This window comes from Calidris pugnax, unplaced genomic scaffold, assembly GCF_001431845.1.
Source record: "Calidris pugnax isolate Ruff unplaced genomic scaffold, ASM143184v1 scaffold4, whole genome shotgun sequence".
NCBI classification, from domain to species: Eukaryota; Metazoa; Chordata; class Aves; order Charadriiformes; family Scolopacidae; genus Calidris; species Calidris pugnax.
The window spans coordinates 943,338-970,796 of NW_015090781.1; the positions used below are offsets into that span (position 1 = coordinate 943,338).

At 38.3% G+C, this 27,459-nt stretch overlaps 1 protein-coding gene across 1 annotated transcript in view; it reads right to left on the minus strand.

Moving 5' to 3' along the window:
* The window catches only part of ADGRA1 (adhesion G protein-coupled receptor A1), a 286,732-nt gene that overhangs the window by 158,928 nt on the left and 100,345 nt on the right, over nt 1–27,459 (minus strand). Inside the window, exons 7-11 of the mRNA XM_014959599.1 lie at nt 27,120–27,284; nt 23,549–23,747; nt 22,058–22,207; nt 18,867–19,028; nt 11,448–11,663 (exon numbers count right to left, since the gene is read on the minus strand). Coding sequence (XP_014815085.1) covers nt 11,448–11,663; nt 18,867–19,028; nt 22,058–22,207; nt 23,549–23,747; nt 27,120–27,284 — 892 coding nt within the window. The remainder of the gene's footprint in view (nt 1–11,447; nt 11,664–18,866; nt 19,029–22,057; nt 22,208–23,548; nt 23,748–27,119; nt 27,285–27,459) is intronic.

The window sequence follows — 27,459 nt, forward strand, 5'->3', positions numbered from 1 at the left end:
AACCGCGTTTCCTTTTCTCTCCATGTTTTTCTCCCAAAGCATCTAGCCTACTAGAGGCAGGAAAGAAGAATAAATTGAGCCTCAGACTATCCCTTTATGGCTCTGCCTATATCCCTAACTTCAACACTTGTCACTAACACTTGAAATAATATTAAATTCGAGTTTCTTACTGAAGTACCGAATCTTTCTAGCTATTTTAAGTACAATTGTAACTTCTGATTAGTATTTTTTTTAATATCTTTTTAATAAATCATTGATACAAATAGAAGAAAGTGGTACAAGGCCTGGATGAAGAGTAATTTAAAAACATTTGTTTTCTCAAGTTCACTAAGGAAACCTAATAGTCTGTATTTCATCATGAAGTTCTCTCAGAAACAAAGCAAAGCTCCGTCTGAGTTTAATTCCCCGCCCCCCCCGACAGTTTGGGAGTATAATTATGTAGAACTAAGGAACTTTGAAGATGTGATTTTTTATAACTCACCGTCAGGAAGTTATGCGATGATCAAATCTGTACTTTTCAGGCCTGTATGTACTATGTTAAACAGTTCAACTGATTCACAATCTCTCTTTTATGTATTTAATATATATTATGCAAAAAATACTTAAATCAATCATGCGGGAATATTTCCCAGTATGAACATGAATCAGCATATAAACATTCATTTGATTAAAAATCAGTTTCTCATTGAGATGGGCTCAAGAAATACGATGCACATATTTGTGAGAAGCCCACTGGGACAATAGCCATGTACTCTTACATCTTATTTTAAAACTGTAACACATGACGTTCAGTCTAAAATGGCAGACAAGAATGAAGAATTACAGACTCAGGCAACTATCCCAATAACAGAAGTCGTGTCATAAAGTTTTGTTTGGGTTTGTTTGGTTGTTTTTTTTTTAAAAAACAACAACTCTCTCCTCCTCCCCCATACCCAGATCTCACTCTTTCTCCCTCTTCCCACACCCTCCAACAATATACATTTTAATAGAGCGGAGAACGATCTCATGAGGACTGTAAACACAGCAAATTGTTTCTACTAAGTTAAATACCTTTCCATTCTCCTTCCCCCACTCTTTTCTAGTTCATTTTCCCTCTCTATTTTTTTTTTCTTGAAGTTCAGAAAATAGATCAAACTCAAGTAGCTTACAGGCACCATAAACACATAATATTACTTCTCCATGTGTGCACTATTCATTTCAGAATAACTGTTGCTAACCCTGTACTCACTGAAACCAGGACTCGAGTCTCAAAACTCATGAAACTTGTTTAAAAATTCTTTAAGTTATTTATATGCACACAGGTGTACAGGGATGTGTGATTTCAGATGCACACAAGTCTACCAACCTTTTCATGCATTACAGAATACCTTGATTTTTAAAACAATAAAAAAACTCCTTCAAATCATTATTTCATCTATGTATTTTTAGTGAATTACTGTATTACATCAACAACTACTGCAAGGATATTTTTTTTACTTCACCAATTTTTATACATATATTTAGATTGACAAGCCAGAAAATACTACGTACTTCTGGATCCACCATGATACAGAACATCTCTCAAGTTTTGCAAGGAGATAACAGCCAATGAAATAAGGATAGATTGAATCCTTCAACCAAAAAAAAGAAACTTAACAAGTGGTGTTCCCCAGGGGTCAGTACTAAGTCCAGTCCTCTTCAATATATTCATCAATGACCTGGACGAAGGGATGGAATGTACCCTCAGCAGGTTTGCTGATGACACAAAACTGGGAGGCGGTGCTGCCATCCAGCAAGACCTGGACAGCTTGGAGAGTTGGGCAGAGAGGAACCTAATGAAATTAAACAAGGGCAAGTGTAGAGTGCTGCACCTGGGGAGGAGCAACCCCCTGCACCACCACAGGTTGGGGGTGACCTGCTGGAAAGCAGCTCTGAGGAGAAAGACCTGGGAGTCCTGGTGGACAACAGGATGCCCATGAGCCAGCAAGGGGCCCTTGTGGCCAAGAAGGACAATAGCATCCTGGGGGGCATCAGGAAGAGTGTGGCCAGCAGGTGGAGGGAGGTCATCCTGCCCCTCTGCTCTGCCCTGGGGAGGCCCCAGCTGGAATACGGAGTCCAGTTCTGGGCCCCCCTGTTGAAGAAGGACAGGGAACTGCTGGAGAGGGAACAGAAAAGGGCCACAAAGATGATTAAGGGCTAGGTTGGAAGGGACCTTAAAGATCATCTAGTCCAACCATCCAACCACCAGAGAGGTGGTGGAGTCTCCTTCTTTGGAAACATTCAAAACCCGCCTGGATAAGTTCCTGTACAACCTGCCCTAGGTGGATCTGCCTTGGTGGGGAGGGTTGGACTAGATGATCTCCAGAGGTCCCTTCCAACCCCATTCTATTCTATGATTTCTACTAGTATCTTAAAGGTTTTTTGGAAGTAACAAAAAATCAGGGGTGAATTCCTTCTCCTAGCTAGGCTCACCAAAACCACAGAAACAATACTTTCCCCAGTTAAATAATTTCTTCATAAACAGTAAACAGAAAGGCAATATTGGCAATATTGGCAGTAGTATTTTAACTCAAAGTTCACTTCCTATTTCATGGAGACAGTTGTGAAACATACTAGTCTTTTCATGACTCAACTGACTGGTATACTAGTGTCTTCTTAAATCACTTTAAAAGAGGTATTCTACTTAAGTGTACCCCTAGGTCTACACTGTGCCAAAAATATAGAGGTACCATATCCACTTCCTGGACTGAAAATTTGCATTCCATTGATGACTTCCACTATATATTCAGTAACAGCTATTTATCTGGCTGTACATATATATATAGAGAGAGAGAGACTGAGTCTCTGGAAAACTCCCACAACAGAAAAATTAGAGTGTCCCAACTACCACATAGAAAATCACATAAATTAATTCCTCTACATCCACAAAACCAAAAACCACTCAAAAAATCTTTGAGACGTGACCTTATATACGGCTACATTTTCCCCAAGCACACCAGATCCTTAAAAAGGAACTCCTGCCAACACTGTCACTTTTGTAAAGAAAAAGACATTACTGTTCAGCGAGCATCTTTACGCCACATGTAGGGTTTGATACCTCCAAAAGGAACCTCCTCACATCTGTGCCATTGGCCATTTCCCCCTAATTATCAAACACAGCTGGAGACTGGAGAGTTAGGAAAACAATTAGAGTTTCTAGGAGAAGAACACACATTAAGAAAAAAAAATTCCAGCCATATCACCTGGTAATCATCAAAGCAATCTATTTTAGTGAACTCTTTGTCATCACCAAACTATTAGTAGTCCAACATAAGCCAACAGGAATCAAACCAACCCAGGAAAAAAAAAAAAAGGAAAAACTTTTAAAGACACTTTTGCTGTTACTAAAATTATCCGTTCAGAAATTAGAAATGCCTTCTGTAACAGCATAACCAGCTAAACAACCATGTAGTGAAAAAGGTTTTGAGAAACAAAACACAATTATTTATTGGATGTTGAAGTGTGTTCTGATAGCCAGCCAATCTTCCTCAGTAAATATAGAATAGGCATTAGAAGGAAGAATTTAGAAAACAGTAGTGGAAAATATTCAACTTATATACAGTTCTATCAAATATGTACAAAGTTCATTATTAATATAGTATGAAAATTAGAGTTGGGGTGTAATTCCTCAAATGTCAATGCAGAACTGGGAATTTCACTAGTATTCAGTATGCTACTTGTTCATTATTACCTTTGTACCATTGAGTTAACTTAAAATATGTTCTAACAACTAATGTACTGTTTTATTAACAGTTACAGTGTCAATATGTTTTTATTATGAGATTTATCTTAATTCACGTACAAACTATTATTTAACAGCAGAATGCGCTTGAAGGAGTCTGATAGTTTATAACAAGGAAACTAATCTTACAATGCCCTTTGAGAAATCCCAAAGAGAACTTCTCTGTAACAAGAGCAATGGTGCAAAAAAATCAGAAGAAAAGTCTTTTAGCCAGCCATTGTGGAAGAGAGAGTGACATTTCTCTCACATGCATGAATAGTATATTGGCACTCAATGTTTAGAAAGATTTGCAAGAGCAGGACAGCCATCAACATCTATTGAGCACTCTAGAAGATAAAAAGAGAGGGGCAGTTTGTCTTGCCTGGTTTTCATTTTTGAAATTTAACCTATCTAATCAACCGAACAACATTTTCCAGTAAGTATCTGAGACAAGAATATTTCTAAAATTGTATAATGTCTCAAAGTGGTATAAGCAAGTAATCACAGGATTTTGTCAATTTTTTTCGGGGGGGTTAACATGCCTACTACCAATCATAGTACCAATTTAACTTTTAGCATTTTATCACTCATGCATCACCTATAATATAACCTGACAAATCCAAAGGTCAGTGTGGCTCAGAGCATACTAAGAAATAAATAGAACTGTAAAGTTAAATGGAATGTGTGGAGAATATTATGAGGAATTCAAATTGCAGAAGTCAGGGATTACATGTGAAAATACAGATTACTGAAGTTTTGAAACTTAACTTGCTAATTCAGTTGTGTATCAGAAGACTAATTAGAGACACTTTTGTAGTTTACAAATGTTTTCAATGAAGCTGAAACTGTAAGTTATGTTAATAAAATACTTTACTTAAAGTCCAGGCATCTACAGTCCCCTACAAAATACATATATGATTATGATAGTACAGAAGGTTTAAAAATTCATTTTATGTTGAAGTAATTTTAGTGAGTCAGAGGAAGGGTCAACTGTATAACTGCTTATCTTTGCACACTGGAGATAGTTTACAGGCTCACGCTGGAACACAGATTAGGATGAAAGTATGCTTCAGGTCTGGTATCAAATGGGAACCAGACACTGGATTCAGACTGAATGGCACTAAAATTTCGTAAGCTATTTTCACATTTTCCATGTTCAAACATTGTATCAGCCTTGTTGGAGTGTCATTATTGTGATATCCTTAGATCACAGCCAGGTCATAGGAGAGAACTGTGCCTTGGGAGCATACATGTGACAGGATCTCAGTCTGGAGTCCCAGGCTGGGAAGGTGCCTACTTAAAAAGAATCATAGAATCATAGAATCATATGAGGTTGGAAGGGACCTCTGGAGATCATCTAGTCCAACCCCCCCGACCAAGGCGGATCCACCTAGGGCAGGTTGCACAGGAACTTATCCAGGCAGGTTTTGAATGTTTCCAAAGAAGGAGACTCCACCACCTCTCTGGGGGTTGGATGGTTGGACTAGATGATCTCCAGAGGTCCCTTCCAACCTAGACGCTTCTATGATTCTATGGTTCTGGGCAGCTCTACTACTCTCACAGTAAAGAAGTTCCTCCTCACGTTTAAGTGGAACTTCTTATACTCAAGTTTGCACCCATTTCCTCTTGTCCTGTCACTGGGCACCACTGAAAAAAGATCAGCCCTGTCCTTCTGACACCCACCCTTGAAGCATTTGTAAGCATTGACTAGATACCCCCTAAGTCTTCTCTTCTCAAGACAAAAAAGACCCAAGTCCCTCAGCCTCTCCTCGTAGGAGAGATGCTCCAGGCCCTTAATCATCTTTGTGGCCCTTTTCTGTTCCCTCTCCAGCAGTTCCCTGTCCTTCTTCAAGTGGGGGGCCCAGAACTGGACACCGTATTCCAGATGGGGTCTCACCAGGGCAGAGCAGAGGGGCAGGATGACCTCCCTCCACCTGCTGGCCACACTCTTCTTGATGCACCTGCGGATGCCATTGTCCTTCTTGACTACAAGGGCCCATTGCTGGCTCATGGGCATCCTATTGTCCACCAGGACTCCCAGGTCTTTCTCCTTAGAGCTACTGAGAGAGATTAAAACAACCACTGTGTCAAAATACAAGCCACTGTATCAAAAACTAGGAAGATATATCTGAGCCATTTTTTTTCACCCAGTAGAGTCCAGTCAGGCAGCAAAAGCTCTCTACTAACAGCAGTGATGGGATCTAAGAGATGGTCTAATTCCTACAAGAAGAAACTTTTGATCTGCAATAGTGATAAATGGTTCTTTTCAGCATTTCAGATTGGTTACTGGCTACAGAGTCAGAATTAGATTTAAAGATTATTTTTTTTTTTTATCAAACTGCAATAAAGTTTTGCATTAGGGCATTTGGAAACACTGCAAGTTACTCTATAAAAGACCTAGCATACATTTGAACTGTAAGTGGATATAGGTATATTTTAACAGTTAGCTCCTGAACTTCTCCGAATGGTGGATCCCTTTTGGTATCTTTTAAACTAATTAATTTTCAAAGTTTATTCTTTTAAAACTGCTTTTCAACTTATTTATTTAGATTTTTAATATTTCTTCCCCTTTGGGGGACTATCTATCCCATAATAACCAGATCAGGTTAAATTATATACAGACAACCACTGACCAAAATTGTACCAATTTCCTAGCATTGCCAGGAAATATTACTATGGGAAACTACAAAAGCTTTGATCATATTATTAAGATAGTTTGCAATCAGCTATTTCAGTCTTCTCCCATCAACTGCCCACAAAGTGCTTCATGACTATTCACTTTTTTAATTTATTAGTGCAATTGGTTAGCAATAGACAGATGGCATAAAAATTGTTTATGCTTAGTGATCGGATGATTTACAATATTATAAATTTGAAGAGGGCTACATTTTTTGGCACAAAAATATAGATACTTTCTCTTTTCACTGGATGTCTGCTGGAAATATTACACAGCAGAGAGCAGACAGGCTAGGAGGTGCCTTGAGTGTATGGAAGAGAACTTCCTGACACAACTGGTAGGTGAGCCAACCAGGGGAGGTGCCTCGCTAGACCTACTGCTCACAAACAAAGAGGGACTGACTGATGGGAGATGTGGAGGTCAGAGGCTGTCTTGGGCTTAGTGATCATGAAATGGTTAAAGTTTTCAATTCTTAGTGAGGTAAGGAAGGGGGTTAGCAAAACCTCCACCTTGGACTTCTGGACGGCGGACTTCAGCCTGTTCAGAACGCTGATTGGGAGAGTCCCTTGGGAGATAATCCTGTGGGGCAAAGGGGTCCAGGAAAGCTGGATGCTCTTCAAGAAGGAAATCCTAAAGGCCCAGGAGCAGGCTGTCCCCATGAGGCGCAAAATTAAAGGGCGAGGAAAATGGCCGGTCTGGATAAAGAAATAGCTCTTGATGGGATTTAAGGAAAAAAGGAGGGTTTACCACTTTTGGATGAGGGCACAGGCAACTCAGGAGCAGTACAGAGATCTTGTTAGGTTATACAGAGAAAAAATTAGGAAGGCAAAAGCCCAGCTGGAACTCAACCTGGCCATTAATATGAAGGACAACAAAAAAAGTTTCTATAGATACATCAACAAAAAGAGAGTCAGGGAGAATGTCCACCCCTTACTGGATGTGGTGGGAAACATTGTGACCAAGGACAAGGAGAAGGCTCAGATATTTAATGTGTTCTTTGCCTCCGTCTTTAATTGTCAGACCAGCTAGGGTATACCAGGGTATTCAGCCTCCTGGGCTGGAAGATAAGGATGGAGAGCAGAGCAAATTCCCTGTAATCCAGGAGGAAGTAGTTAATGATTTGCTTATGCACCTGGACAGACATAAGTCTATGGGGCTGGATGGGATTCACCCAAGGGTACTCAGGGAGCTGGCAGGGGAGCTCACCGAGCCTCTCTCCATTATCTATCAACAATCCTGGTCAACAGGAGAGGTACCAGATGAATGGAGGGTGGCCAATGTGACGTCCATCTACAAGAAGGGCCAGAAGGAGGATCTGGGAAACTATAGGCCTGTCAGCCTGACCTCGGTACTGCGAAAGATCATGGACAGGATCATCTTGAGTGAGCTCCAATGGCAGGTGCAGGGCAGGCAAGGGATCAGGGCCACCCAGCATGGGTTTATGAAAGGGAGGTCCTGCTTAACCGACTTGATGTCTTTCTCTGAGCATGTGACCCACTTTCTCGATGAGGGGAAGGCTGTGGACATTGTCTACCTGGACTTTGGTAAGGCCTTTGGCACCGTCCCCCATGGCGTTCTCCTGGAGAAACTAGGGAATCATGGCATAGACAAGTGTACCCTCCGATGGATAAAAAACTGGCTGGATGGCCGTGCCCAGAGAGTTGTGATTAATGGAGCAAAATCTGGTTGGTGACCGGTCACCAGTGGTGTCCCTCAGGTCTCAGTTTTGGGGCCAGTCTTGTTCAGTATCTTTATTGATGATCTAGATAAGGGGATTGAGTGCACCCTCAGTAAGTTTGCAGATGACACCAAACTAGGTAGGAGTGTTGATCTGCTTGAAGGTTGGAAGGCTCTACAGAGGGATCTGGACAGACTGGATCAATAAGCCAAGGCCAATGGGATGAGGTTTAATGAGCCCAAGTGCCGGGTCCTGCATTTTGGTCACAACAGCCCCAGGCAACACTACAGGCTTGGGGAAGAGTGGCTGGAAAGCTGCCCAGCAGAAAAAGACATAGGAGTGTTGGTGGACAGCCGGCTGAACATGCACCAGCAGTGTGCCCAGGTGGCCAAGGCAGCCAATGGCATCCTGGCCTGTATCAGGAATAGCGTGGCCAGCAGGAGTAGGGCAGTGATGGTGCCTCTGTACTGGGCACTGGTGAGGCCTCACCTCGAGGGCTGTGTTCAGTTCTGGACCCCTCACTACAGGAAGGATATTGAGCTGCTGGAGCGTGTCCAGAGAAGAGCCACCAAGCTGGGGAGGGGTCTAGAGAACAAGTCCTATGAGGAGCGGCTGAGGGAACTGGGCATGTTGAGTTTGGAGAAGAGGAGGCTGAGGGGAGACCTCATTGCCTTCTGCAACTTCCTGAAAGGAGATTGTAGAGAGGTGGGGGTTGGCCTCTTCTCCCAAGGGAACAATGACAGGAGCAGAGGAAATGGTCTGAAGTTGGGGCAGGGGAGGTTTAGATTAGATATTGGGAAGAATGACTTTCCTGAGAGGGTGGTCAGGCCCTGGAACAGCCTGCCCAGGGAGGTGGTGGAGTCACCATCCCTGGAGGTATTTAAGAAACGTATATACGTGGCTCTTCAGGGCATGCTCTAGTGCCCAAGATTATTGGTTTGTGGGTGGGTGTGATGTGGTGGGGTGCTGTATTTTGTGGGTTTTTTTGTTTTGTTTTGTTTTTTTCTAAGGTTGGACTCAATGATCTCAGAGGTCCCTTCCAACCATGGTGATTCTGTGATGCTTTTAATAAGCTTTGCAAGGACAACTTTTCACATATTTATTAGAAGTAAATATTTGTAATTACCAATTGTACTTAGTGATTTTCATTAATTTTTTTTTCTTTATGATTAATAGAGGAAGATTCTAAGAATAATATCAGCATCTAAGATGAAGTTCTAAAGACTTAGACGTAATAGTTACTTTTAAAAGTATTACTTGTTAAAAAAGTAGTGACTAAACATGGTAACTAAAACAAGCAATGTCCACCTCCATTACAAATTCTCCATTTTCCTGAACATTGTATAGCACAATCAAGAAGGTTTACTGTTTGCCTCCATTGAGCAAATATAGAAATAATTTTGCTAGTGGAAGATGATAAAGAATCCCATTTTCTGTTATCAGTTACAATTCTATAGATTGTTCCATTAAACAATGAAGAAATGCAACTCATTTCAGAAAGAATCAAAGGAGTGCTTAATCTAGAAGTTTCAGAGAACAACAATGAATGAAATCATCTTGCTCTTCAAGATTAGGTTTAAGGAATATATTCAGTCTCTTTATTCACATATCATATTTAAAATCTGAGTTTACCTTAGTATTAAAACCTAAAGTCATGAAACTAACATTTATCTGAATCTATATCCTGTACTCTGCTGTTATAATATTTACAAATTAATATACAGGTGATAACTAGTGATCCAGCTACTAAAGTCACTTCTAACAGAATATATAACACAAACTTCAATATTGCCTTGCATAGTAATAAGTTTACTTTCTTTCTCCTAGCTTCTTTTTTTGTGTAGTCACTAAAGTTTCCCTTCTGCGTGTTGTATAAAATCAGCTAGGTTCAAAATATATTAGGAAAGACTTTACTGAGATCTTTGTACTGTGACATTCTACCAACATCTTAGAAAGGAACTTCAAATAAATATTCTAACTCTCTCTGCATATTTGACACATCCATGGTAATAGGAGAAATGAGAAATTTGATTTTATGGTAGAATTCTTTATAGCAGGAGAGAGAGAGAGAGACACCAGTGCTTAACCATCAAACTTTCACGAGATTCATTTACTACAGGTGTTGTTGGTACTCAGTTTATGAAGAAATAAAAAATATATTGGTAGAGCTGATAAAGAAAAATTTCCAATTCATGTAATCCCATGTATTGATATTGATATTGTGTACCAATAGGAATACTGTATTGATATTTCTATATCAATAATTTTGTCCCATACATTGCAGACTGTTCCAGGGCTGCTTCTTACAGAAATCTGGTATCTTTTAGATCTCTGACATTTGGTTTTCACCTTATGGATGTCAAATCTGAATCTTTTCAGAGAGAACTTTCTCTTTTGTATAGATAGACATGTTAACAGTGTCCACAGAAGAAATGAACTCCATTGCAGGAAATAAATTTAATCCATTCTTCGATTATTAAGATGATTCCTTTTTAACATAAGATCCTGAGAGCACAAACTACCCTATCACTGACCACATAGTCCAGACAGAAGATTAAAATACACCAAAGAGAAAATAACTTCAATCAAAATACTTTCAAAGTTTAATAAACCAGTAATATCGTCCAAAAAAGTATCATTTTGTCATAGTAAGTATCTCAAGAAATAAACCTATTAAACTGAGATTTGGCTGAAGGATAACAAAAATTCAACACTGCAATATTTAAATTTAATAACACGCTCAGCCAAATGCAAAATTCCATTTCCTGCTAGATCAAAATGTAATTGTTCCACTTAATTATTTGATAATAACAGTGTCTTCTATTAAAAGGCTTATTTATTATTGTTCTTTGGCTACCACTCAAAAACTCCAACATAACACTCTCCCTCTGTAGAAACCTCAGAAGACAGAGTATGTAACATTATTTAGTAGAACTAAAGGTAATTTCCTTAGAAAAAATACATTTTTGCAAAGTAAAGTCCCCTGAGAGCACCTCAATAAAACAAATATTTCCAAATTACTTTAAAGAGATCGCTTACACATAGAACAGTTTACAGAACTGGACTCAGAGATGGAAAAAAGACATGTAGTCATTTCTATTCACATCCTGCATTCCTGCATTCTGCCTGATTACATTAATGGAATATCTGTTAGCACAACAAAATATGCTACACCAGTTTAAGGCCATTTACATATTTAAATTATTAACTAGTTTACAATGCTAACAACACATAAAAACCCCCCACATTTTCCAAATCTGTATTCTGCTTAAAGATGCTACTTGAAACCACACTGAAATAGATAGGTTACATTCACAAATAGATAAGTTACATTCATGATTGTACTGACTTACCCTGGTAGAAGAACTCATTAAGGAACCAATCAGATTGCCAGTGTTGCACTTGAAATTCAAATTGTGATCAGGATGGTTATTTGCTTCCCAGCTTCCTGAATCACGCATTACCGACTTGTCAGAATTTGCAGAAATTTTCTGAAAGGCAGTGCAAGTCATTCCTGTAAAACTAGATGGCTTGATCATGAAGGCCTCCAGAGCAATATTCTGAGATACCTGTGAAAACAGGTGAAGCAGATATGTTGCTAACTCATTAAGCATAATTGCCTTATCATATGTGCATTGCATATTTACTGTATGTACTTCCACACATGTTTGTAGGGTAAGAAAGATAACAGAACTTCTTTAAAAAACTGATCTAGAATTCACAGAATCACAGAATCACAGAATCTTCTAGGTTGGAAGGGACCTTAAAGATCATCTTGTCCAACCGTCAACCTAACTGACAAAAATAGTCACCCGCACAACAAACAAGGAGCATCATCACTAAACCAGACCTCCCAGCACCACATCAACCCGGCTTTTGGACACCTCCAGGGATGGGGCCTCAACCACCTCCCTGGGCAGCCCATTCCAATGTCTGAATTCTACAATGGCATAGTGGATTTGCCTGAATCTTCTTTAGGAATATGTCAGTTATTATTATATCAATTTTGCAATTGTGTCATTATCAGCTTCAATGGAATCAATCCTAATTTAAATCAATGCAGTTATAAAGTGAACTTGTAACAGCATCACTAGGAATTATTTAAAAAATGAACAAGGATGTGTTTTGTACCTCAGAAATGAAATAGAAAACTTCTAAGCTATTTGGTGCGTAGGTTAGTTTTTTTACACATCTTGTTCCATTAGGGTATTAAACACAACTATAGGTTCAATCCAACACTACGTTATAGGTCTTTGGCTCACCCTTTAGTAAGGTCATGTGTCTAGAAACAGATTGTAGCACAGTGTAGAGATCAGAGAATCACAGAATGGTTTGGACGGGACCTTAAAGATAATCCAATTCCAATCCACCTGCCATGGGCAGAGACACCTCCCACTAGACCAGGTTGCATAAGGCCCTGTACAAGCTGGTCTTGAACATTTCCAGGGAAGGGGCATCTACAACTTCCATGGGCAACCTGTTCCAGTGCCTCACCACCCTCACAGCAAAGAATTTCTTTCTAAATATCTGACATAAATCTCCCCTCTTTCAGTTTAAAACCATTACCCCTCATCCTACCCTACATTCTCTTGTAAGGAGTCCCTCCCCATCTCTCCCCTAGGCACTGGAAGGCCATTATAAGGTCTCCCTGGAGACTTCTCTTCTCCAGGCTGAACAACCCCCTCAGCCTGTCCTCATAGAAGAGGTGCTTCAGCCCTCTGATCATCTTTATGGCCCTCTGCTGGACCACTTCCTTCTTATGTTGAGGACTCCAAAGCTGGCCACAGTGCTCCAGGTGGGGTCTCACCAGAGGGAAGCAGAGGGGCAGAATCACCTCCTGAGACCTGCTGGCCATGCTTCTCTTGATGCAGCCCAGGATGTGGTTGGCTTTCTGGGCTGCCAGCGCACATTGCCAGCTCTTGCTGAGCTTCTCATCCACAAACACCCCCAAGTCCTTCTCCTCAGGGCTCCTCTCAATCTATTCTCTGCCCAATCTGTATTTCTGCTTGGGATTGCCCTGACCCAGGTGCAGGACTCTGCACTTCATGAGGTTTGGAAGGGCCCACCTCTCAAAGCTTGTGCCGGTCCCTCTGGATGCCATCCCTTCCCTCCAGCATGTTGACCGCACCACACAGCTTAGTGTCATTGGCAAACTTGCTGAGGGTGCACTAAGTCCCGATTTCCATGTCTCCAACAAAGATGTTAAACAGCACTGGTCCCAGTACTGAACCTTGACGAATGCCACTCATCAGTGGTTTCCACTTGGACATTGAGCCATTGACTGCAACCCTTTGAATGTGGCCATCCAGCCAGTTCCATATCCACTGAGTGGTCTGTCCATCAGATCCACGTGTTTCCAATTTAGAGACCAGGATGTCATGCGGGACAGTGTCAAACACTTTGCATAAATCCAGGTAGATGACATCTGTTGCTCTCCCCTTATCTACCAAAGCAGTAGCAACATTGTAGAAGGCCACCAGATCTGTCAGGCATGACTAGTCCTTTGTGAAGCCATGTTGGCTCTCACCAATCACCTCCTTATTTGCCACGTGCCTTAGCAGAGATTCCAGGAGGATCTGCTCCATGATCTTGCCAGGCACAGAGGTGAGACTGACTGGGAGCCTGAGTCTTCCTTTTTTCCCTTTCTGAAAATGGGGGTTTTGTTTCCCTTTTCCAGTCAGTGGGAACTTCACCAGACTGCCAGACTTTTCAAATATAACGGAAATAGGCTTAGCAACTTCACCTGCCAGCTCCCTCAGGACCCGTGGATGGATTTCTTCAGGTCTCATGGACTCATGTACCTTCAGGTTCCTTAAAAGACCTGGTCTTCTCCTACAGTGGGCAGTTCTTCATTCTCATAGCCCTGTTTTTGCCTTCTGCAACTTGGGTGGTGTGGTTAAAGATATGGATCTCTATCCTTGAACTAGTATACTCATTTCAGCGCAATTCTGTGCATGAGACAAATAGCTCACGTAATAATCGGGTTGACTAGCTTAGGCTGGCACCACACGGATTGGACTACATGGTTTCTGCTTCCACGCACAGATTGTTTGGTTATCTGTGAGTATATGTATTTGCACATTGATTGCAATGTAAAAATACCCGAGTTAACCCACAAACTCAGGTATCAGAAAGGTTTATCGAGAGATAAATGTACAAACGTGGCAGTTTCATATTACTGTACTTCTGTTATGCAAGCCAGCAATACAGAAGTACCTTAAATCCACCTAGCAAAAAATGGTATAAATCCTTCAGAATTTGGGGCATCATATGAGTTGTGCTGACAAGAAATTATTTCACTGAAGAAAATCACATTAATTCATACTAATAAATGAATCCAAAGAAAACATTTTGCATAAAAAAATAAGGGCAGGATAGAGGGTAGCCTAAGTCTGTAAAAGTCACAGTACCAGAACAAATTACACCTTAGCATGAGATGCAGTGCATGACTTGCTGCTGCTCTCTTGACCTTATGAAAATGTTTTCAAATGCACCTTCTTCAGTCACTGATGATTCTCCATACATCCAAAATGAAAGTACTGAAGTCTCATTAAGTACTTTATTTTACATTTTGTCAAAATAAGACAAAATCCAGAAGCTTTCAGTATATTTTTAGTGCTTTTTATACGAAAGTAATATATATTTTACTTTTAAAAGTAAATTTCAATTGTTTTTAAATTCCTAAAACATCCCTTTTTTACATTAAATTTCCACCTCTTCTGTTCTTGCATGAAGGCAATTCTTTTCTACACTTGAATAAAAATGCCAAAGATCATTAAGAATCGAATATTTTTTTGTATTAAAATGCAGTGGCTATTTATTGAAAACTCCTAAAATCTGAAACTAGATTTACTTGAATAATTTTTTGGACCATCTGCTGATAGCCTTTCAAGGAGTTAAAAAATTTTCTGCTTGAATAACACTGTTTTACATATAGTCAAGTTATGTGACTTAGTTAAAACTCTTCTGTGGTAACCTGTTTCTATAATCTTGGGAAAAGCGACTTAATTATTCCTAACTCCATGTTTCCTGCTATAGAATGAGCATAACACTAGTTCCCTATTTCACATTTGTGAGGTGATTGTAATTGTAAATTTAAAAAGATGTTTGCTCGGTAATGTTGTAATGAGTAGTCAAGTGACTTCATAACTGTGAGCCTTATTTTTAAAATTTGAATATTAAATTCTTTAAACATCTGGGGGTTTCCACTCCCAAAAATGCAGCTGTAAAGGCTTGACAATGTTCAAGCAGCATGAACATGCCATTCTCAGCATATAGAAACAGATGGGTAAAATGCAAGGTAAAACAGTGTTCATTATGTAGGATTGTAAAATGAGCTACAAAATGGATAAAGATGAACTCAGAGTAAAATTACCCATGGAAACAAGCCACAGTACATTTTATGAAAAGTCACAAGCTAATCTTATCTCTAAGCAGTAAAGATACAGAAAATGATAATTTGGTGTCCATTTCCTAAACCTCTGATAAAGGCACCGCTCAGCAGAAGGGCCAAAGGGGATTGTTACCAAGGTAAGCTGAGAACAGCGTCAAAGGCTGCAAAGACTGAGAGCACAAACAAAAAGCCATGTTGGAATTAGCCTAAAATATCCTGGCAGTCTCACTGGCTGGAGAATGAAAGGAAAACTCATCAGAGGTGGGTTTGAAAACTATTGCACGCACCTGACAGAGCCATTGAGATACCTTTTATCATCAGCTGGAAGTCTTCCTTTTCCAACTGCACACCTGACATGTATACACAGAAATAAAATAGCAGGGCCAAAGATATGCCTCAGAACAATACTGAAGGGAAATAAATTTGGGGGTGCTGAGACATACACAGATCCACCCCGGGAGCTCTCAGTTACCCAGGGCACCCCAGGCCCTCTGAGGGGGCTCCCAGCCCCTTCCCTCTGGCCCAGTGTCAAGCTGAGGCTCCTCCAAGGCCTCACCTGAACTCACAGCCTGGCCACCAGCCCTGTTGCCCCAGGCCCACCATCGCCCTCGTCACAGCCTGGCCTGGCAACCACCAGACTGTGATTGGGCCTGGTTACCGTCACCAAGGCCTGACCCTCACCTCGATCTGCTGCCCCACGTTCTGTGCCTGGCCTCGTCACCAGCGCTGAGGAAGTGCCACTGGGCTGGGGCTGTCCCTGCTGGGGGCAGCAGGACAGGCCCTGGCTGGGGAGGCCCCAGGCCTCGTGCCATCCTGACACGAACCTGTTGTCTGTATGACTTCTCTAAGATTTTGAATACCATACAGCAGAATAACATCTTCTTTGTTTTACTGTTATATGATTATTGAAAGAAACATTAAATGTATTTTAAATATACGTATGAATGAAATTATTTAGTATTTGAAAGTTGCCACTAGCTGTTGCTCCTGCAGTGTTTTGTATGCCATTTGACAGCAAGGGAGACTTAAGATCTAAACAAAGGTATCCACAGCCTCATGGAACTGGAAAAACATTTCTGTCTTCTAAAAAATTATGTAGAGTTACAGTCATGGCTCCCAAGTAGCTTTTCAATCTATAGGGAACACAGATGTGTATATGTCATATGACTGACACAGTTTCTAGAGGTTTCTTTTTTTCAGGAAACGTATTACAAGCTAGAGGCTACCTAAGCTTTGGAGTTTTTATTTGCTGTTGTTTAAAATAAAGAAAGGAGATGCAATTTCTGTGAGACAGTTTGCTGGCTGGCCTCCCAAAGGAACAGAAGTGTTTGGCATCGCATGAGATGACAACCAGAAAAACTCCACAGCTTTGTTTATTTACAAATTGCACTCAACAGTAAACTAGTTCTCCTACAGAAACCTGTAAGAAGCAAAAAGATAAAGCATGCCAAAAAGGTTAGTGACACACATCTACATCTGAGTACACAGAATTACTGTTTGCAGTAATGTCAACAGCTTCCTGAAGCAGTGACGAGAAAAAATGACCTTCAGCACTTGACATTTAAAAGGAATTTAAGTATAAAGCAACAGAGACCCCTTAGCTGTTACACTGCAAAATACTTCTAAAAGGCATGTTATTGTCCCTATGTATTGAATATAAATAAATAAAAATTTTCTGCAATTTTCATTCTTTTACATAGAAAAGAATTAAATAAAAAACTTCCTTTAGAAGACTGTCCAATATATTTTTGTCTTTGTTTGAAAGACTTCTTTTCTAAAAAGGAACAAAGGCCATTATGTTATTTGGTTCAACCTATAATTCCTAATTCTTTTTTTTTTTTTCCTTAAACTAGCACTGAATTGACTTTTAAATAGTGTCTTCATGAAAATGCAGTGGAAAATTGAGAAAATAGTAAAGGTTGTTTAAAGTCAGCAAGCAAGCAAGCAAACAAACCCAAGGTGTGATAAGGCTTTAAAATATTTATCTAAAATTCTAAAAGGATAAGTTTCAAACTTCTGATTTAGAGGTATTTCTGCTATTTAGATGTTGAAACTGGCAAAAAGACAGTTTCTCAGGATGCAAATGATAACCCTTCAGTATCTAAATGACAAATTCATGTAAGTGGAGGACAAGGAATAAGAATAATTATTTAACACAGCTTACTTCTAAAAATCTAAAACTAACCACCAATTAGTAATCTTCACGAGAAGATATACTTTTTTGGGATTATTTTCAAAATGCTTTAAGCAAGTATTGTATAGAATCCTCTCTGAAAGGCAAAAGATCTCCAGGCAACAAGGGAGCATGTTGTCTTTTCTCTTATTAAAAATTTCGCTCACTCAACTTAGACCTTCAAAAGAAAACCATATACTACAGTGAAAGCAACAGAAACAGAGTGAATAGTAAGAACACTAGAAAGAGTACTGTGAACAGCCTATTGTAACAATATCAAAGTCAAAAAGAAACACTTTTTATATACTATCAGTGATATTGAAAAAAATATTTTGGTTTTCCAAATAGAATCCAGGAGAAGAAAAAAAGCACCACAGAATCTACGTAAATTGGTACGCTGTATCTGACCTACACAATCTCGCTTCTCTGTATATAAAAGAGAATATACACCCGAGAAGTGATCGTCCCCCTGTACTGGGCACTGGTGAGCCCCCACCTCGAGTACTGTACAGTTTTGGGCCCCCTACCACAGGAGGGACATTGAGGTGCTGGAGCGGGTCCAGAGAAGGGCAACGAAGCTGGTGAGGGGTCTGGAGAACAAGTCTTACGAGGAGAGGCTGAGGGAGCTGGGGTTGTTCAGTCTGGGGAAGAGGAGACTGAGGGGAGACCTTATCGCTCTGTACAAGTACCTGAAAGGAGGGTGTAGAGAGACGGGGGTCGGTCTCTTCTTCCAAGTTACAGACAATAGGACAAGGGGTAATGGCTTCAAGTTGCGCCAGGGGAAGTTCAGGTTGGATATTAGGAAACATTTCTTTACTGAAAGGGTTGTCAGGCCCTGGAACAGCCTGCCCAGGGAGGCGGTGGAGTCACCATCCCTGGAGGTATTTAAGAACCATGTAGACATGGCTCTTCAGGGCATGCTCTAGTGCCCAAGATTATTGGTTTGTGGTGGGATGTTGTGTGGGTGGGTGATGGTTTTTGGTTTGGTTGTTGTTGTTGTGTGTTTAGGTGGTGGGTGGTTTTTTTTTTGTGGGTTTTTTTGTTGTTGTTGTTGTTTTGGTTTTTTTTTTTTGTGGTTGGACTCGATGATCTCTGAGGTCCCTTCCAACCACTACAATTCTGTGATTCTGTGATTCTGTGAAAACTGTGAAGAAAAGTTATTTGAAAAAATAAATTTGACAAAAGCTTTGTAATTTTATGAAATACCTTTGATATAGCTTGAATATTGCTGGTCAGTGTTTGACTTGCAATGTGTTCCACACATCGTACAATCCTGGTGCAGGCTTTGTCTTCCTTTTGAGCCATCCACAGAACATGGTCATCAACCAACATTATATTGCTGGCAATTTCAATAAGAGCATCCCCAATCTGGAAGACAAAAAAAATCCCAAAACCCAAAAATGGTATTATCCGTAAAACTCACAATAATTGGAAAAGAATACACAAGAGTACAACTGAAAGCAGGCTCCTTATTTCTCTTAGTAACCATATTCAAAGAGAGTTTTGATTCCACTAGGAAAATTAAATGGACTGAAAAATGAAGACTAAGAAAAAGAAAGTGCAACTGACTTCAAGGAAAAGCTTTTTTAGTCCCAAATTTAAAGCATATCTTTGAAAAACACCACAAAATTTGAGTCTCTTGTTGGGCTATAAATCGAGTCCCAGAATTATCACACCTTAGAATAATTAAAATTGACCATGACCCTTTAAAGAACTGCTTCACGTTTAATCAAAGGACCTTTGGGTGTGAGTGGGGGGAGGAAAGAGGGAAGAGGGAAAATATATTTGAACGGCGTTGTTGATACAGACATTGTGAGGTAAATTTCAGATATAGCTCAGGTGCTGACACCAAACTATATCATCTCATTGGCTATACAGAAGGCGTGGGCTTATAGCTTTGGATGTGTTGATTCCCTCATTTGGCCAACCCAAAGTGATAAATCTTTGTTTTGCCAGATGACATTTTGCAGATTTTGGTAAGTATGACTATCTGTTTCAAATTTTTTAAAGTATATTACATTTAGAAAGAAGAAGCATCACTGTGAATATTTTTTGGTGATTATTTAAAATGGAAATAACTATATTTATTTTTTTAAATTCTAAAACTTAATTTGAGGTTTCAAAATTAACTTTACCATTATTTTTGAATGCAAACTATGCGATAGATACACAAGGTTTTTTAATGTAAGCCTGAACAAAAGGGTATATAGAAGATAAAAAATGACTGAGAGAAGTATAGCTAAGGAAAAGTTCAAGAGGCTAAAACGTCAGACTAATAGAAACCGAAAAATAAGGTAAGTACACATAGAGTTCATTTGGAAGGAAAAAAGAAATTCAGCAATGGTGAAAAAGGTTTAAGGAATGACTGGGGTTATGAAGTTACTTCTGCATTTTCAATAAAAAATACATAAATTTCACATGAATTTCAAGGGACACAGGAATAATGAGACTATATATGAAATTTTACGTGACTGTTCCTGAAATATTTAATCTATTTTTGAGAACATAATTTCTAGATGGCTTTTGACAATGTGACAGACAGAATTATTGATACAAATAAAACCCTTTAAGAGACTGGAGTGATTTATGAGAAAAGATTAAAGCATGCACTAATCAGCTAAGCAATAACTAACTGAGAGCAGAACAATAGTCTATAAATATACAAAAGGATAGAAATAAGGAGAGGAAGTAATTTATATTATAATTAAATGCATTACTGAAGAGTAAAGGCATGACATTTAAAAATACAAAACTTTGGGCTAACTTCCTGGCAAAAAGTTGTAGTGTATTACAAATATGTCCCCAGTGCAGCTGTTGAAACTCTCTTTTTTGAGAGGTAAGCCACCAGATGGGACAAAGTACCACTAACTTGTATAAAAATGAGTAATCCTTTGCTGACTGGGAGAGACATAACCCAGAGAAAATGTACAGAAACTGTACTAGCTTAGCTAAAATGCTTCTTAAATTGTTTTGACAAGTCACAGAAAACCTCTGTGTATGTATTTTCATTAATATCTAATGGTTTTATATAAAAGTAGTTTCAGCTGCTAGTCAGTTCCAGACTAATATACCTTTACTCATGTTGCCTTGTATGAAATGAAGTTCAATCCTATTTGTAATTACATGAGTGCAGCTTCATATGTGAAACTACTGACACTTTAATTTCACAGGTATTTTTGTACTTTACCAGTAAGAGTTAAGAAATGAGTATTAGTTAAGAGCCCAATGAATGAGGAACCTACTTAGTGACTTGAGAGGGAGTAAAAAGTCTAAAGTTCAAAACAGAAGGAGGATTCAGAGACAAATTAGCAGAAATGTTCTAAATTATGAAAACAATCAGGGATTATGAAGTCAGATATGTAGAGATAAGTGGTGGAGATGGAGATGCTTCAATACTGGAAAGAAGAAACTGAATTATTTGATAGATGGAAGAAATCACTTAAAAGGTTAGAGACGGTGCTCAGTTTTAATAGATAATTCATCAGCTTCTAGAAAAACAAGGAAGCTTTATAGATAAATCCAACTGTTTCAATTGGATAGTAAATGTTTTGTCAGGAAGCAGTAAGATCTTATCAGAATTCTGAGCTGAAATACGGTTGTAGCTTTGAAACATGATTCTTGGAGAGCACTTAATAATACACTTTAGGTCTGGTGTATAATGATGACATTGAAGTTGGAGGCTTTCTCAAATTGGCACCATAATGTTACAATGCCCAGAACCAGAACTGAATGAATATTGCCAAACCAAAAGAAAACAAATGTTTTAACTATAGCTATCATGGGTACAAATATTACAGGTTATGAACACTTTATGCAAGCAGTTACTCTGAAAATTAACAGTAAAAACTATGACAAACATTCCTGTTCTCTAAAAAAACTATTTTTCCTATAGCGTTTGTATAATTCTCTGATTAGATTCCCCTGTAAAAATACCATACGTTGTGCTAAAAGTTTCAGCAGGAAATTGTACTTAAAGACACGTTGTCCTCTCTTCACATGAAGTGATACCTGCTTTCAAAACTCAGTGAAAAATTTCCAATGAAATGGAGAACACTACAGAATAACTCCAGTGGCCAGAAGGAGAGGCACCTTAAGTTCATTTTAATATGATAGAAGTAGTAGGCATTAAAATGAAAACTAAAATTAAAGAAGGCTCTTATTGAAAACCAATTTCTATTCCTCAGCAGCAACACCTTTGTGAGTCAGATGAGATGGCTTAGTTGTCCTTTTTGGCATAAACATATCACAGTATACGCAGAACATTTGCAATCAGAATACCAGCAATCAATTTGAGAAGCTACTCTTCAGCGTGTGCCTGCATACATTAAGAACAGGGACATATGTGAAGACTTCACTTCTAAGGGATACTTTTTTTCAGCATAGAGAAGATATCTTACATCTTCAAATTCATCCACGAAGACAATTAACTTTTCCATTATATAAGCCAAATATATTACATCCATTTTATCCACAAAGTGGGAAGCACCTCTTGTGTAGGCCGTCAGCTGGCGGGAAAATTCAAGCACCGTTGTCAAATTGATGTGCATCTGAAAATACATCAGAATTGTTAGGTGTGATAAATCATCTAGCTTCATTCTCTTTTAAAAACTAGAGATCACATCCATTTGTATAATGCTTGCTATAATTTTCATGTGGAGTTATATGCATCAGTAGTAGTTTGGACATAAATTTCAGGGGCATATAAACGCATTTTCAGCAATAGGTCTTAGAATTCATTGCTGTTAGCTGAAGACACCACCACAGTAGGCAAAAAAATGTTGAAGATTTTTGTCTCCTTTTTCTAGACTGTAACTAACTGGCCTCATAAAATATTATACCAAGCTACTAACCTTGCCTTGCCTGTATCTTTAGATCATCATGACAATAACAGTACCAGTGGGGATTCATATGTACAGTGGTGCATGGTGGGAGAACAAGGGACAATGGTAGTAAGTTGAAAGAAGCTCAGACTGCTTATGAAGAAAATTTTTTCTGTGATGAGGATAGTCAGGAATTTGAACAGGTTACCCCCAGAGATTGTGCAGCCTCCATCCTGAGAGCTTTTAAAGATCTGAGTGGCTAAAGACCTGAGAAAACTGGCCTAACCCCATTGCTCACCTCACTTTGAGCAGGAGAATGGACTAGAGACCTTCCTTCAGAAGGTAATTCAAAACAGAATTATTTTATTATCTTGAAATTTGACTGGCTGTTAATATAGTAATTATTCTTTCTTAATTATTAGCACATCTGAAAATATACTTCCTATATTGTTATCTAGCACTACTCATTGGGAAGAAATGACCAAGGAAACTGAAAGTGGTAAAAGTTAGTATGGCAGCTACAGGTCTGTGCCATCGGTTCTCTGTTATGCTTTTTATCATTCATTTCTATCAATTTAGTTTTTTATCTCATTCTCCCCTTTTACTTCTCCATAAGAAACCATTTAAGTAATGCTTTTCTTGGAAGACATCGAAAAGGCATTCCAAAGTAGGCTTCATTCCTGCAGCTCTTTTAAATACTTTATGGCAATAAGGAAAGGCACTTCAGCTGGCAGAAGTCTGATACAGGACTTCAAGTGAAATTAAAATCTTTCTGGTAAAAATGGATGAGGGGAAGAATTGAAGTGAAGCACTGACAACCCTGCCAACATTACTAATGGTCATCTAGATACCAGGTACCCAGAGGAAAGAAAATAATTAAAATAAAGGCAATAAATGCTGTGCACTTGTTCTTACTACAACTTCAATTACCAAACATGCTGTTTTTCAAGTAAAACATTTTGTTCAAAGTCCAGGTATCGCAAACTTGTGGCTGAACAGACATTTTCTTGTGAGCTGTTCGTTAAAATCAGTACTAGAGAAAGGATGACCTGGATTTCATAACGTTACCTGACTAAAAGCATGAAGAACTTGAGTTACTTCTTGTGAATAAGGACATGCAGAATAGTTTCCTTCATCCCAACGTCCTGTTCGATTGCATTTACGCCATGCCTTAGACTCTTCTGCGCCATTGTGAAAGGCAATGGAGTTAAATGAATACTGGAGACAGGGGTGGTAAGCAGTTATCCCGGCCAAAGTTTTGGGCCATCTATGAACAACATGATAATAAAAAAATCATATGAATTTTTGTGAAGCTTCATATTTAAAGGCAACTTAAAATACAGCAAAAATCTGCAGAATGTATGAGGAAAAAAGGGCTATTTTAAATTTTGCCTCATTATGTTCTATAATTAATTACTTTGTTGGCATAATTCCTTGGAATATGTCAAAATTACACAGGTTTGAGTCTGGCTGGTCACACATTAATTCTGCATTAATTCCGGGAAGGTGTTTGATGTTAAGAAAAAAAACATGGACGGCATTTTCCCTACATTCACCTTTGCAGATTGCAGAAAACAAAGCAGCAAATCCATACAGTAAAAAACACCCAACCTGTTACTAAGTGCTGTAAAAGGGAAATGCTCAAAATGTACATGGCAATCTTTCCTTTGCATTTTGATTCAACACTACAAAGCCCTCTCTGCCACAGCATCCCAAAAAGCAAAAATCCCTGAATGTGTCAGAAACCAATAAACAAAATTTCAGCAGAGATTATGTCTCATGGAGGAGAAAGGAGCTAGCCCTCAAAAATTAACTGTTTAGGTATACGTGATTTATGTACTATGATTCCAAAATAGGCTTTGAAAACAAATTATAAATTAAGAGTAGCCAGAATTGTTCTATTTAGTTAATAGGTCTATTATACAATATTCTTTTTCTGTATATCTGCTGCTTTCTCTAGAATGGCACCACTGGGTTCTAAATCCATTGTCATTTCCAGGCTAATATGGACACAGCAGGATCAGGTAATTGGGAGAAATCAAACAAAACCAGAGGAGTTACCATCAGAAAGTCAGCACGTCTGGAAACGATGTGATTCTTGGTTTAATTGCACTGATGTAATGACTGAACCCAACCAATCCTACAGTATTCTGCCTGCCAGTGAAGACACACCTTGCCAGTCACCCTGTGCTCAAACACACTTATTTATCCCCTTTTAGTTGTACAATGCAGATTCACCTGGACATTTTTACAAAATATACTGACAGGTTTGGGGCTATGTAAATTTTCCTCATTTCAAGCAAAGAAAAGGTAAGAAGAAAAATATTTTTATATGTCATAGCTATTCACTGGAATAATTCATTTTGTGATGTAAAAACAGTTGATAGAAAATGAAACATGAAAGGAGATTCACAGAAATTGAAGTACAATAGTGTACTCTTCTTTTGCCTCCAAGCTGAATTATTATTTTTAGTAAAACATATGGATTAATGCAATTGGGCCACACCTCAAAAGTAAAACTAAAGAGATGATTCTGAAACTAGTATTAGCATAGGTAGCAGAATTTGAGATTTATGAATCAAAATGATAGGACATAATAACATTACCATTTGTATTTCAGAATGATCTTACAGAGTGCTGGAAAACAAAATATGAGCAAAATATGGCCATCACAGAGAAAATCTCTTAGTACATAAGGCAAGTTCATTCTGACTCACAGTGTCCAATTCTTAATCCAGTTCTGCAATTATAAATACCACGTAGGCTGGTCAGCTGTAAGAACCACACTTTCCTCACAGCTGATGCTTTTTTTTTCCCAATAAAAGAACTATTCTTTCTAGATTTGCTTTTGGGGTTCAACTCTTTATACTTACATACTTGTTAGTTTACCTAAACTTCGAAACTTTTCTAAGGAAAGTATCTGGCATGATAGCTACATCTCTGAGGATAAAACTTTGGAAAATTTCAAGAGCTAATGCTGAGATTGAGGCTGATAAAATCTCTATAATTTTAAATTCATTCCCTCATATGCCAAAAGAACCTATGGACTCAGCATCCTTTTGATATATAAATTTATATGTATTTCTAGAAGGATAATCAATAGGGAGAGAAATGGGCACTCCTGTTCTTGTGATTTATACAAAATGAGAAAAATGCCCCTGGTGTTAGTTTGTGGAGTCTGTAGAATGTATATGTATTTATTTATGAAAAAAATGATGCCAATTTATGAAAAAAACATGAACCTCATAAAGTTCAGTATGTGTTACCTGATATGAAGTATATATATAATATTTATATTTTAAAAAGATCTAATTAAAGTACATTTAGGCATGTCCACTATGAGAAAACACAAAGGCAGTTTTTGTGATGACAAAAAAAAAATCTATACCTGAGATTGTCAAAGATCTCTAACGGATTTTAATCCATATATATGGATTATATATGTATATATACATATGTATATAAATATATGTTCAGCATATGTGTTATACTGACTGGAACTGAGTTCAACACATAATAAAATAGCTTCATAGTAGGAGAAAACAGATTATATGAGTTGGTTTCTCCACTTCTTTCTAATTCATACCTTTATTTTTGTTCCAATACAAGAAATAGTAGTAAAAGGACTTTGAAAAAGTTTTAAAGGTAACTTAAAAATGAAGAGAGGCTTTCAGGTCAAAAGTATTTGCAGAAAGTTCTGATGTTTAAGAGAAGCTTCCTCTCTCATTTACTTTTCCTTTCATTAACTATTCAAGCTGAATTCTTATTATAATTCATTTGCTAACAAATTACCTTCTTGATTTCTCAATGGGAAAGCCATCATACATCAGTGTTATTGTCAAGCAGGTAATTATATTTGAAGAGCCTTATGCATATCATTGAAGTATTTTAGAGCTAACTGAAAACAATACCAAATTCTACAGAATCCTTAACTGTTTTTTTTTTCAGTTTATGGCGATTAAAATTAAAAAAAACCCACCAACATATGTAGTTAAAAATAAAGATGAAACAAAAATTACATTTAGTCAACTAACTGTGCAGACTCTAAGATTCAGATAGAATGTCGGATGTCGTTTCTAATCATGTGATATATTCATGAAACTTTGTCTGTCCTTAAGCTCACTTCAAACAATCTATTTGGTTTACTAACTAGTTCTACTTGCTATTTTGATTCTCTTCAGTGAAATATTTTGCTAACAGCTTTATGTTATTTGTAAACTCTATTCTCAGCTGAACAAAACCAGCAGAACTGAAAGATGAGAAAAATAATGAAGATTTAATCTTCTAATGTTTAATGCAGTGTTACCATATCCTATAATTTAGAAAAGACCAAGAACAATTTTGAACCCTCCCTCATTTAGCTGAAAAGCGCCTATGTCTTTTGAATTTTTCTATCATCTCATACTGAGGAATTGGAAGCAAGGTTTTTAGACTTTCACAAACCACTACCGCTCTTGAAGCACTAGCTGCCATTTCCCATAAAAATCACACAGTGCTCCTCCTTCCTACTGTATTACATAAAAACAACAAGTAAAATAAGTGACATATTTGTAACTGACACTGAAGTATCATGTAAGCATGAACATGGTCTCCATCTATATTCATATATGAATCACAGTCCAAAACCAGAAAGTCATACCTGAAATCTCCCTTGTTGTTAATAACTCTTTCTGCAGGACAGTAGGGTGCAGCCATTTCAAGTACCACAATTTCTACTTGTTTAGTGCTATTTCCATAGGAATTGTTGACTAGACACTCCCAGTCTCCAGTTGCATCTATATCAATGCTGGATAGGATAAGTTCACTATAAAAATAAAAGATTAATTATTGTATATACTTAATTATATAGACATTGAGTTATTGATTTTCAGACATTAACTTATCTTCAGAGATTTTCTATGAAAAGAATAGATTTTGCTTTTTATTATTATAGGGACAGACAATATGAGAGTGATTTGTGTTAACATTTTATCAGCACC